At 36.7% G+C, this 13906-nt stretch overlaps 1 protein-coding gene across 3 annotated transcripts in view; it reads left to right on the top strand.

The window, feature by feature from the left end:
* nectin1b (nectin cell adhesion molecule 1b) overlaps nucleotides 1-6827 on the top strand; it is a 230942-nt gene extending 224115 nt beyond the window's left edge. The window contains exons 9-10 of one of the 3 annotated variants that reach the window (XM_028045710.1): nucleotides 2987-3237; nucleotides 3376-6827. In XM_028045710.1, the coding sequence (XP_027901511.1) occupies nucleotides 2987-3226 (240 nt within the window). In that variant the 3' untranslated portion in view covers nucleotides 3227-3237; nucleotides 3376-6827. Of the gene's footprint in view, nucleotides 1-2986 lie in introns of all 3 variants that reach the window. The other 2 variants (XM_028045709.1, XM_028045713.1) reach the window with 2 other exon arrangements.
* Nucleotides 6828-13906: the final 7079 nt, after the last annotated feature.

The raw sequence follows: 13906 nt of genomic DNA, 5'->3' as shown, positions 1-13906 counted from the left end.
CAGTCCAACCATCGCACCGCAAAATTCAACAGTCCTTATTTGTCCCCCAAACCCTGGCAAAACGCCGCACAATTCACCACCATGCTGCTAGCATTTCACAGCAACTCATAGGCGGAAGTAAGAATGCTGCCCTCCGCAAATAATGATCCGGGTGGAGCACGATGTGCTACATAATGAAGCATAATTTAACGAAGCTTCGAGGTAGATAAAGTTTTCTCGAGGAATTTTAATAATCAAGATACTCGAATCATTCGAGGAATTGCCCTAGTCTGAGTGCAACTGGTCAACTCCAGGTTCAGCAAACATCCATCAATGAATGATTTTTTCACCAATGTGGAGGCTTTACTTCCACAGGAGGATTGGCCACCACAAAGTCCAGAACTTTAACTCAGTCAGTATCTTTGGGTTGGGCTGAAAATTTGTTTTGCCCAGTTCTCAGACTCGGTTAGCTTTCGGTGGCTTCTTCAGAGACCTGATTCACGCTTTTAGTTATGTACTGTGAGATCATGATTTTTGTGTGTGTGAATAAATACATATAAAAGTAAATAAAATACAAGATTTTGGTGAAAATAATAATACAACACATTGAAAAAACTTTTTGAAACGAAGTGAAGGCGTTATGCAATCAAAGACAAAGACGGTCCAATGAACTTCTGAGGGTGTGTGTGAGGTTTTGTTTTTTTTTTTGTGCTTTTGTTTTGACCAAACAGTCTAGATATGGATCATCATGTGTGGTGTGCTAACTGCATGTAATCTGACAAGAGTGCATGTTACACAGATATGCTGATGAAACAGATCTGCAGGGATTTTATTTTAAATGGGATGTTCAAAACTGTCGCCCTCTTTCTCAGCTTTGTGTTTGCTCCTTTGACCTTTCCCATTGTGTGCTGAACCATTCAATAAGTGCTGTCAGGTAAAACCTTTGTGCTGCCAAAGAGACACTTATAGTTGCAGTATCACGATCGCAAGTAGGACCGAAATACTTCCATTGAGGGATGAATGTTGTACAAAAGGAAAAAAGGCGACATATTAAAGTCTTGTTTGAGAAAGATGTTTGTCTATAATTGCTCTTACTAGCCTTACTTTAAGTAATTGAGTTTCTGTTATAAATTTGTGGTGATTCAGTGGACTGATTAAATTTGAGTTATAAAAAGCAAAACACACCTGAGAGGAGCCGAAAGCGTTCCTTTTGTCAACAAAATACAATTTATTCTGTTGGAAATTTGATACTTACTAAATTTAATTTAAAAAGCTAACAGAAAAATTAAGTCAATGCCTGAAAATCCCTGTGAGTAGATGTTATGTTACTGAATTTAACCTTTCAAAAAAAATCATACATGGAGCTTCTAAAGTAAATTGGGTGATAATACAGCGCAGGTTGATCTATGTTGCAACTGGGGGGAAAGAGTCTGACTTTAAAGAATAACATCTGCAAGATGATTATGAATCTTATGAGAACTCCAACTTTTTATTTTTTAGATGCATCACATTCAAAGAATGTTTCGATTTAGCACAGAAATGATGCAACAGCAATACGGGGTTCACAGCTGCCAAAAAGCACGCAAGAATAACGTCGCATCTGAGGAAAACAAACACAAGATATAATCTTAAATTTAGATTTTAGTGGAATTTGAATGTCAGTAGGGTGAAGTTGTGTTATAATTTTGTTACTCCCTATCATCCATAAATACATTTCTGAGCTAAAATCTGATGGCTTAACTATTTATGTTCAGTAAGAGTTGCTTTCGTTGATTATGAGCTCTACAAATGTTGTATTGTACTTGTTTGTAAACCAACTGTTTCTTGGTTTTTCACCCCTGCAAGGTCATTTTCTCTAAAATCTTTTCAGAAAATGCTGCTTCTGCTTATGAGCCGAAGTAAAAGATTTACAAAAAACTATTTTTCAGATTACTCATGAATTATATCAACTGAGAAAATTAGATTGCCACTCCTTTTGTTGCCCTAATAATTTAGCCCTGCCGCAAACTGTATTTTAATTTAATTATTTAGGAAAATGTCTGAGACCTACATATACTGTACATCTGCTACTCAGCCGTAATTAAAGGGAACAACTTGGAAAATGTTGGCGCATTTTGAGATACAAAATGATACAAAAGACCGGAACAAATATCTATTTATTTACACAACTGTTATAATTAAAAGGGTAAAATGTGAACAAAAACTGAAATTATGTTCTCAAAAATGTAGCTGACATATTTTCTCATTAAATCTATTTAACTTTTTCTTTTTTTTTTTGCTTTGATATTAAACTCCCTCAATTTGCTTCAATCAGCATTTTTGCTATTTGCGACTACAGTTTAATTTATAAACAATACGTCCCTTAATTGCAAACAGTTTGGAGTCAATTATGCACATATGTCATATTTCTGCCACATCTGCTGCTGTTATAAGCTGCTCTAACAATGTGTATTTATTGGAACATTAAACCAAATGTGTATATTATACAGTTCCCATCGACTTTGTAAGCAGCAATTGGTTTAATTAGCCAGTCAGGCTTACTGAATAATAAAAAAATATAGCAATGCATGATGATCAGAGGTTTATTTCTGTTTATGTAATAAAATGATTAGCATGTAATGCTAATCTTTAAAATGTAAACTAGTGTTTCTTGAAGGATTGTGTTAGACTTTTACAAATAGTTATCTCATGAATAAGTTGTTAGTCTCTCTGCTCTTAGATGAAATTGGGTATGGTGGACCATCCTGTTCTTGGAGAAACCGGTTTCAGCCAGTTCAGACAGAACCTTGCTACTCATCTTTAAGTTTCTGTTTCTATAAGCAGCCTGGTTTGAATAAAACCAGGCTGCCGCAGGGGGACGAGTTGGAGTTGTTTCGAGGAACAACTGTGGTTCTGTGATGCTCTAACTCTCCCCCGTTGCAAAGGTTGAAAAGATAAATACTCTCTGTGTGGTTCTTTATATGTACAAGTTAAAATACCCTACAGATTGTTCATCTCATCTTTGCAGGAAACTGGGAAGCAACCAGAAGAGCTGTTGAACCCGGCTGAATACATGAGCTACCAACGAGCCTGCAACATGGAACAAGTCCCCGAGTCCGAGTCTGCTCCGGCCTACCCGCCTGTTACTTTCCTGCCTCAGCATCCCTACACTCAGCACCCAACCAACGAGCCCATGTACTCCAACACCAGCTTCCCCGCCCACGCCCCGCGAGCCGGATTCACTTTCCCCAAGGAGCAATCCGTGTGACCATCGGCAACGTACGCTTCTCCAATAGCAAAGAAAAAGAGACGTGCATCCATCCCGACCTTGCTTTTATTTATTACCTGAGCTTAAAGTAGTTGTGGGCTCTCCCCTGCCTCTGATCCCTTGTGTATTGTGTGCTGCTTGCTCCACAGATGCTGTAGGATGTCAGTCACCTTGTGATGTTAGCGTAGTCGCCACCGAATGCCTGCCTCCACCACTCGAGCCTTCACCCCGTATGTGTGCCCACACTTCCTGTTTGCTTTTGATTGTTCCCCCACCTTTACAGTGCCTTGAAAAAAATATTCATTCCCCTTGAACTTTTTCACATTTTGCCACATTGCAACCGCAGTATTTATACATTTGATGGTGGCTGTATGGTAAACACACAACAAATGTCGCAATTTACTTTTTTATTTTTGACATTTGACGACAAAAAGTGTAGTGTGTCGCATTCAGCTTCTTTTCCTCTAATCTTCATAATGTTGAACATCTGAATTACATTCATTTGTAAAATACTTTATTGAAAAGCGTTAAAAAGTGGTAGTCTTGTTTGAAATTTGCCATAATATGCCATCTAGTGGACGAAACAGGTACTGCATGTGCTCCAGTCAAAGGAAGCCAGTTTGAAAGCCTATACTGACACCAGATATGCTGTGATGCATGGTGGTGGCAGCATCATGCTGACACTATTTCAGCAGAAACCTGGTAACAGTTGACGGAAAGATGCAGCAAATCTGCAGAAAAACCTCTAAGCTGTTCCAAAAGACTTTATTTTCAACTTAAAATGTTTGCTGCACTTTTCAGACACTTATTTGTGAAATTAAAAATCTTCCACTTCACAATTACCTAAAACATTGTGTTGGTTGGTCATAAAATTTGAGTATGACACGTTTAAGGTTCTGGCTGCAACGTGACAAAATCTGGAAAAGTTCAGGGTCTGAATACTTTTGCAAGGATCTGTATTTTGTTTTTTGCCAACCATTCAACCATGTACAGAAAAAGCCTCTCAAGATTCCTTTTTTTTTTTTTTTCGTCCTCGTCCTCCTCGCTGTCGTCACTTCTCATAGGAATGTGCTTCTTTTGGTTTTGTTTTGTTGCTTGCTTAAAAGTCATACTATACTGTATTTGTGATTGGGTGTTTCTTTTGATGGAGAGAAAAACAAGAAATAGAAAATCTGAGCTACGACATGGACCACCCAATCAAATCCCACCAGAGGTTTCAATTTGCAGTTTTCCAACAGAATCTCTCGATACCATTTTGAACAGCTTTGTTGTTAAGATCTGCTATTTAGAGAGTATTGGAACTAGAGATGCACCGATCGGGCTTTTTTTGACTACCAAAATGGCTGCCTGTTTTGATTTTTGACATTGTTTTTTAAGAAAAATAGCAAACAAGGGAAAATATGCTCCCAATTTGTTGTTAGAAAATGAAGGAATTACAATTTATTCTTTTTTATACCTAGTTCCCACAAGTCTGACACGGTAGTGATCTAAGCCACTGAACCGCCATCTTGGTAGGCAAACAGCACGGCTTTGACACCAACAAAAAGAAAGTATATTGAAAAAAAAAGATTGATGAGGAAGATATATCAACCAAATATCTTGACAATGTGGCTTGTTTGTTGTTGGCATAGCAACTTCATGGCAACCGCCATGACAGTTAAGAACACCTACCAAGATGGCTGTCGGTTACAAATGATCTTTTTTCTTATTTTCATTAATTCATTAGATTGTTTTAATCTGTGGTGTGAATTTGCCGCCATTGAGTCCTTTTCCTTTTTGGTTTTATTAAGAGCACCTCATGCATTTATTCCATTCATTTATGGAATTACTGGAAGTGTGACATCACATGAGACCTGTGTATGGAGCTAAATAAACTGAATCCTTTTATTTAGTGATTCTTTATTTTTAGTTTTGACTCATTATTAAATAAATAGGAAAAATCGGGCAAAACTCGTCAATTCTGATCTGCAGTCGATTGATCGGTGCATCTCTAATTTGATCAGAATGTTATCCTCGTTAACCAGAACAAAGATCAAAGGGCTTGAACTCAACAGCATCAACTATTTCTCTCATGTTGGCGGTACAATCCACCAGATTGGTATTTCATTGATATCCACCAGTAGCTGCCAAAGACATTTATTTGTTTTAGTCGATTTTTGTTCATTTGCTTCTCTTGCCAACGTTTACAGTAGAACTACCTTATAGTTGACGGCAAACAGACAAACTGCTGTTGATTAGCGACGCGCTGCACAATCCCAGTTTACATGATCGCTTTACCATGTGCTGTATTTTCCATATCTTTTGTGAAGTTAGCTGAAGTTGTTGAGGCTCGTTTCTTTGTGGGTCCTTTGCACAGTTATTAAGTAACAGGAGTTTTTGTTTTGTTTTTTTCCTCATTGCAGGAGTAATGCGTGAAGACAATCACAAACTTGGCTTGTCCTCAGGAAAACCAGCAGTTACTGGTATTTACTTTGGCTATCATTACTAAAGAATTGGCTTTTCCAAGGACAACCCACACATTTAATGTATTTGACTGTTTTTTTATATAATTTGTTCTAATTTATAGCCTAATAAGGTAAAATTAGTCTGTGGTAGAACTAAACTGTATTTTTTTAGAGAATGCTTAGGTATATAAAGTAACACTTATTTTCAGAGTCCATTTTACAGCGTGACTTTTCATTTCAGACCATATATAAGCTAAAATGCTAAAATGTTAGAGCCAGTTTCAGGATGCACACAAGCCCTCCAGACACACATTTGCAGAAAAACTAAAAAGTTCGCACTATTTCGCCATGTCTGATGTTTGTGTGGGGAGGAAAAAAATCTGTGAAGAAACTTCTTGTGTTTGTGCTTGACGTGAAATAAATAAAAAAACAAAAAATCCTGACGATGTTGAAAGGTAATTTAGTGTTTACTCATAATGGTGGTTATTGGAATAGAGTTAAAACTTGTGAGACTTTCTCCTGTGCTCACCTTGTTGTCTTGCGATGGCCTGATATGTGTGCTAGCGTTTAGTTTAAGCGGTGGTGTCTGCTTGGAACCGCTGAAGGACTTTGCTATTTTTGTACCTGCTGTGTGAGGAAAGAAAAAGAAAAAAACAACACTGAAACACATCTTTGTCTTTATGTGACACATTTAATATTAATAGGCCCCTCCCTTTTTATTAATATTTTTAATATTATTGTTGTTAAAAATGATGTGTAAGTGCTTCTATTTGCTGCGGAACATGCTCACAATGGCATTTACATATAGTCGTCCGTCTGTACTCCATTTTAAATATAATAATTGCCATATACGTTTTCACTCAACATTTTTGTTCAGGATTTTATAAGATTGCAAGGTTTGCATTCTGTTATGTTTTTTTTTAATCACTGACAAACAGTGGAAGCCACATTTGTTTTCAAAATTTGAACAAATTATAGATCTCTGAGACGTTTAATTGCCCAGACTTAAAGGATGAAACTATGTGAAACAGTTTAAAACCGGTTTTGTTAGTTTGCTTTACATTTTTCAAGTTATGTTTGATGTAAATATGAACATTGTATCTAATACGTGGGGGAAAAAATCATGCAGTTTAACATTAAACTTCACAAACTACCCATGTTTTGGCTGCCATTTTGTTTTCCCCACTCGCCTGTTCACTTCTTAAGCGTTTTTGGGGGTTTTTTTAAGCCAACCTACCGGAAAGCAAAGACCACAAACATGTTGAGGTAACGGGAATTAACGAGCGAACAAGGGCATCTGTAAAAATCTCATTGAATACGACGAAGTGCCATGTCGTAAGGGAAAATGTTAGTTTTTGTTATAGATCTATAATCAACAGTGATGGTTGACAGGACCAAACTCAGTCATGACGTTTTGGGAGCTCTAAAGTTAAAATATTATTTAAAAAAGAAATGCTGCTTGTGTGAGAAAGTTAAAAAAAAAACACAAAACATTTTTCTACTTTTAGAAGAAAATCAGATCTGTTTTCTTTAAAAAGAAGACAATCTTAGTTTTATTCACTCAACCTGAACTATATTAACTAAATATAATAGCCTAATGAGCAAAGTGTAATTTCACTCTTGACAGTACAACAGGTGAGAGGACTGTGTTAATATTCACAGCTTTTATTTTAGAAGTGTGAAGCAAAAGCAATTATTTAAACATTATGTGTGCTAATGACTAATACTAATTACATTGAAAGAAAATATAAAGTAACATAAGAAAAATGAATTGGATGTATTTAGAGCCATAGAGTGGCTGTACGACCCAGCGCTCAATTCAGAAATATTTTATAAATCCTCAAGAAAAATTAAATATTCTAAATCATATCATCCAACACTGTCAAATTGTATTTCCAAGTAAGGTCAAAGGTCCAGAAAATCATTTTTGTTTTCTCTGGTAGAGCAGCTGACCAATTATTATGATGGGAACCATAATAATACAATTTGACATTAAGAAAATCTATTTGCTAAGTGGAAACATGTCAATTTTGGAAAAAAACACTAATTTTTCAGTAACATTTTGGTGTCAGGATGAGGTTTATTTTGCAAAACTGCAACTGTCACACGAGTCTTGTGATCAACAACAGGATGTTGCCTCTGGCGCAAACAACAAAGAAGAAAACAACAGGAAGTAGTTGGAGGATTATGAAGCGGCGTGGTTCCTAATGACTTATCATGTGACCCAAACCTGTTTTTTATTAGAGTTTCTAATTTAATGAAAACACCGCAATTGCGAAATGGTGGGGGTTTTGACAGAAGAGGAATATCAACAAAGTTTGGCACGTTTTTAATTGAAACGCAGCTGCAGAAATGTCGGAAGTGTATCAGATATTTCCACGTTTACACCGGAGTATTCTGCCATAAGCTTGGAAACATCTGAGCTGATGGCTTCACACTCTGGTGATCTCTTCTTGGTAAGTATTGCATATGAATAAAAACTTACAGTTAACAGATCAACATCCAGGCTGCAGAGATAACTCTTCACAATACTGATGGATTACACCATCTGTTGTTTATAAGCTCTGCTAATCCAGCTTCTTGTCCTTTCCCGCTCTGCTTTAAATCTTTATCTGCTGGATGTTGCCGCCACATCTCAGTGAAATACAAATGTTCTGCATTTTCCAACTTAGATTTTAGACTTTATTGTTTCAAGAGGCCCAATAACAAAACTATGACTGGGTTTTTGTTGGGACTTCATCCAGTTTTTTTTGTTTTGTTTTTTTGTTGTTGTTTTTTTGCCAATTGAAGGCTTTGAGAGAGATGGTTGAACTTCCTCCTTCTCTTCCACTCATCTGATTTTTTTTTGGCTTTAGTCAATGTATTTTTTGAACTTGTCAAATATCAATTAGCGGTATCCTTGTTGCTATGGTTACGCAGCATAACGAATGTCCAAAAGTAGACCAGCATCAGCAAAAATCCTCCCAACTGCACATTATTGGGAACAGAGGGAATAAATCTTCAAAAAAGCAATAATTTAGACAAAAAGGAGTTTGTTTTTTTTAAGAACAAAGTAACATTCTGCCTCCTTTTGTGCCACAGTTGTAAAACTGAGAGGTTGCACCTTTTGATTCTGGTACCAATTTTGTCTGACATCAAATTTTAGCAACTTATCATCATCAGCACCTACAAAGCATCCAATTAATCAGCTCCAGCTTGATATTCTTTCCAAAAGAATATCTGCACCTCATTGTATTCTTGAAATACTATTTAAATTAAAAACAGTAAAGAATATAACTTGTTTCTGTTTTGAATTGAGGCTGCATATCATGTGCGTTGAATTGCTTCTGATATATTTTAAGGGCAATAAAGGAGCTGGTGAATGTGGCAGAATATCATCATACTTGTGATGCTCAAAAAGCTAATTTCCTCATTACTGAAGGACAGGTTAATTCGAGTGCTTTCTTCTGGGAGATGCCAGAATTGCTGGAGAACTCATCCAGAAAAGCCCACTTGATTGGATTGGGTGAAGTCTGCTGGAACAAATCCTGTGTCTCACTTTTGTGTAAGATGTCGCACTGCTCCTTTTTCTTGGCTTTAATTTGTTTAGTCTAAGCTATCTGGGCAACAGACAGCTCTTCTGAAACTCCAAAGTAACAGAAGGGGAGTTTTTCAGGTAGCATATTTACATTTTTTTGGTCCAGGGTTGGGAATTAAACCAGGGAACGCTGCATTGACAACCATAGCCTCTATCCAGATTGTATTATTTTGTTAGCTTGTTCCTTGGTTTCATATTCCCCACTGACTTTAGAAGCAGGTTTCCTGGATCAAATCCTGGAACCAAAGTAATAAATGGACTCAGCAGAGTAAAGAGGTGCGCAATATACTGCAGCCTTGTACAACAACATCATCACAGCCACCCTGAACGGTTCATATCGCCTCCCTGAAACATTACAGCCGGCTGGTTTCAGACAACATAAAAATGGGCAAAGCCTCATTTATGGCCAAAACCTGACCAGCGAAGGGAACGAAAACAATGAATGGCTCCTACAACCGAATAAAATCATCCGCTGGGATTAGACTTCCTGATTTAGGTCTACAAAACTAAAGTTTTCTATCTGAACGTTTGTCCAGTTTAAAAATAAGTTACCCTCACTTTTAGCACACATACGGAGTTACAATAAATCTCAAATCAATATTTTCATATTAATTTTTGCAACTATGATTACTGGTGTCTGGACTACATTATTGTCTTAACATTGCATTATAATAAAATTTTATGTTAAAAATGACCTATTATGCTTCAGTGAACAAGTTGGGGTATGTCTATGGTATATTTAAAACATGTTCATTACATTTTTTACACAAACTTGTTCTCAGATAATGAGATTTCTTTCAGAATGAGTCGTTTTATGGCGTCTTGTTGGTCACGCCCCCCAAATCAATGTTTACACTCACACATAAAAGCTGCTGCAAATAGATGCGTAATTATACAACCGTACCTCTATGAAAAGCAGACGTGGTGCCTCCTGCACAACCAACAAGAACGCAACAAGTGGATTCAGGATGGTAAGTCTACAACAAAACACTTGTCTTTTCCAGCAGCCATTGTATTGCTCATTTTCCAGACACTAAGAGACATTAACCTATTGCCAAAAAATGGCTGGGTAGTTGTTGTTTTCCTTTTCAGTCCTTGGGCTGCTTTTGGAAGCAGCTGAGACCCAAATGGAAGTATAAGAACATGGAAAAAGAGAATGTTTCATAACAGAATACATTCTGCCTAATTTAATTCATTTATTTTAAACTTCAACTTATTAATATCTAGTCTACGTTTTGAAGACCAAACACCTATGGGTGTCAAATGATGCCCAGATTACAAGACTCTGCCACCACGTTCCCCTTCAGGACAAGGGATTGCTGCAAAGTCAGCAGCTTGAAGTGTCAACTGTTTTTTTTTTTTCTAGGTAAAAACTGAACATGGTTGCATTGTTTTGTATCTAGCATTGAATTTGACAATAAGTAATTTACTCTGAATATGTGAACATGACAGGAATGAATTATATCTTTGTATTTAAATTGATTTGTTTAGAGACCTTGAGGAAACAATTGTGCTTGTGGCTCTATTCACTGGTACAACTTAGTCAAACAGTTGCTCTCTGTCTCTTTTTTTAAATGCAGACTTGTACTAATTTGTCACAATCATAATAAAACTGCTGTCAGTAGTTCTGTTCTTTTTCGAACCTGCTCCATATGTTGTACATCTTTAGTACAATGTGCCTCTTTTAGAGCAATTTTGAAAAGCAGAGGCACACTGCTGGTTTCTTTGTGTTGCTTCCTAAGCTGTCATTATTTTTTACTCAAGTGAAATTACATTAAGTGGCCATTTTTATAGGACACTGCGGAGCCATTGTATTGTGGAATGCATGTAAAGAAGAATGCACTACCTTTTGGTGAAACACCTGTACCTTTTCAAATGGATGAAATTGCCAAGAATCTGTGTGGTTGTTTAGCAGGAAGTAGAGCCAAGCCTGGATATGCTGCGTGGGGGGAAATCAGCACACCTGCTCTACATCTGTGACCAACGACGCTGCCAGACTCCCGGCGTCACGGCTTTAAAGAGATATGTCACCTAGAAAATGAAAGACAGGAGAGACAAGGAGCATAATAAATGTCTGTGAAGTGTTTTTTCTTTTCTCTTTTTTGTTGTGTACTGGAATAACCAAGGAGAGCACATCAATTGTGACAGATGTTTAGTAAATGCATAAACAATTCCATCTCATTACTTCCTCCCCTTCAATAACTTAGGCAAGTCAATTTCCTTTGAGCACCCGACCTTTTAGACAAGCATATTAAATGCATCTGTTTTGCTTTGTACCTTTTCTCCTGCATCATGCAGCACATTCACCCTCTGCTGAAACTACAACAGTAACAGTCAACTGAGTTCATGTGGAAGCAGCACACAGGGACAGGAAGTAGAATCAGAGGCTCAGATGGGCATCACGGTCATTTTTCTTCTCATCAGCGCTCTGCCATATTTTAGGATTGAGCTAAGCTCATTGGGATGCATTGGAACGAAGGTGGGACTGGAATGAGTCTGACTGATTTGAAATTGAAATAAATCCCATGTGACACTCTGTGGCAAACGAAGAAAAGCCCTCGCAGTTACTGTAATGAATAAGTGTTAAGCCACCAGATTCCTGGTAAACTAAATCATTTTCTCCTTTCTTCTAACAAGCGGCATCCAAACCTTTTTTGCAACATGGGCCGGAATCTCAGAGTTGAAAAAACTCATGAGCATTATTATTAAAACGCAAAATTATTTTGTTGTGATGTTTAAAAAATATCTATTAAGCAATGAATTAAACAACAAAGAAACAAATTGACTATTTTTTTTTGTCTTAATAAAAGGCAGTCATATGGAAGAGGGTTAGGGCCACTGGGGGGGGGGGGGGGGGGAAGAAATTTTGAAGACAATGACTACAAAAAGTGAGAATTCTGCACAAAAAAAAATCTGAGAAAAAGTGAGCATTTTTAGAAAAATGTCAGCATTTTTTTTGAAAAAATGTACAATTCTGAGAAAAAAAAAATTCAGAATTCTGAGAAAAAAGTCAATGTTCCGAGAAAAAATGTGTGAGAAATTTCCCAATTGTGGGGAAAAAAATTCTGAATTCTGAGAAAAAAGGCAAAATTCTGAATTCTGAGAGAAATGTCAGAATTTTGGGAAAACGTAAAAAAAATTATGGGAAAAATATTCAGAATCCTGAGGAAAAAAAGTCAGTTCTGAGAAAATCAAAATTCTGAGACAATTTTCAGAATTTTAAGGAAAAAAAGTAGAATTTTTAGAGTCATAATTCCTTTTTTTTTGTGGCCTTAATTCTCTTCTGTACCCATAGTTTCCTAACTTTTTAAGTATTTTTTCCATTTATTTGGTCTAGAAAGTCTTTCTGTCTATTTCAACCAAAGAAAAGTAGAAATAAAAACAACCTCTTCTGTTAGCCAGGTTTAATAGGTGAATTAATATTAATGTGCTCCAGCCCTTGTTTTTAGTAAAATGTTGCTGGATATTTATATCTTTATTTACTATGATGTTAAAATTAGCCCTGCGACAGACTGGCAACCTGTCCAGGGTGACCCCGCCTCCCGCCTGGAACGTAGCTGGCGATAGGCACCAGCAACCCTCCCGACCCCATTAGGGACAAAAGGTGAACAGAAAATGGATGGATGGATGGATGTTAAAATTAAAAGAAAACACTGATATTAAAAGAAAACGCTTTGCATACAACAGCTTCTGTTAATGAAGAATTAAATTTGTTATTGAAATTCTCATGTTGAAAATTGACTAACTTGCCAGCTGAAGCACCAAACCGCTGTCTGGGGCCGCACAAATTTTTAAATCTGGCCCCTGGGTCACACTTTGGAAAACCCTGCTTTAAACAGATATTGTTGGTTAACCAGTTGGATAATTTTTCCTAATTCACAACCAAATAAAAAGCCTTTAAACCCTTTAAAAGAACCATTTGGTTATACAGTATGTCTGCATCCACAGAATCCTGTTTTTGCTTAGCATTGTGTTGGTTTTGTGTGTAGAAATTTAAATTTGAATAATCATTGCTACTCTATATAACATGGAATGCAGAGCAAATAGGAAAGATACAGTTTTATTACTCAACCTCCTATTACAGTCATTTCACGCCCGAGGGAATAGCAAAATATTGTGTATTTCTTTTCAATTATTCTGTCCTAATTAGTTAATCACATGCATTTTAAAACTGCTTTTATTATGAACAAAAAACAATATGTTTTGAATTGCCTTGCTAATGAGGGGACCAATGAGAGACGAAATGAAGGAGAAATAAAAGGTCTGACAGTAATAGGAGAGTCCAGGTTTTAGTACGACTGCAGCAGATGTGTTGCTGTTCTGAAGGTCGACACAAAACCAAACGATCTTTGATGATGATCATTTGTAGATTTTATTTATTGGTTGGAAGTTGTTTGCTCTCTGAACTTCTCAAACCTCCCTGAGTTCACTGCTTTTATTCCTTTTTGGTAAAATACGCAGATTATTGTCAAGTATTGACTAGCAGAGAGTTTGTTTGGCAAATGTAATTCAATCTGGACTCAAATCTGCAAAATGCTTTATGTCTTTTTGACACATCGATTCATCCAATCTGACTGAGCTTAAGCTTTTTTGAAAATGAGTTTTAGAAAATTAATCTTTAGAAGTTCATAACTATCATGAGATGTATTTGGACAAAGT

The sequence above is a fragment of the Xiphophorus couchianus genome, chromosome 18 (genome assembly GCF_001444195.1).
Source record: "Xiphophorus couchianus chromosome 18, X_couchianus-1.0, whole genome shotgun sequence".
NCBI classification, from domain to species: Eukaryota; Metazoa; Chordata; class Actinopteri; order Cyprinodontiformes; family Poeciliidae; genus Xiphophorus; species Xiphophorus couchianus.
The sequence above is the reverse complement of the archived record's forward strand: the minus strand, read 5'-3'. Positions and strand labels throughout refer to the sequence as shown.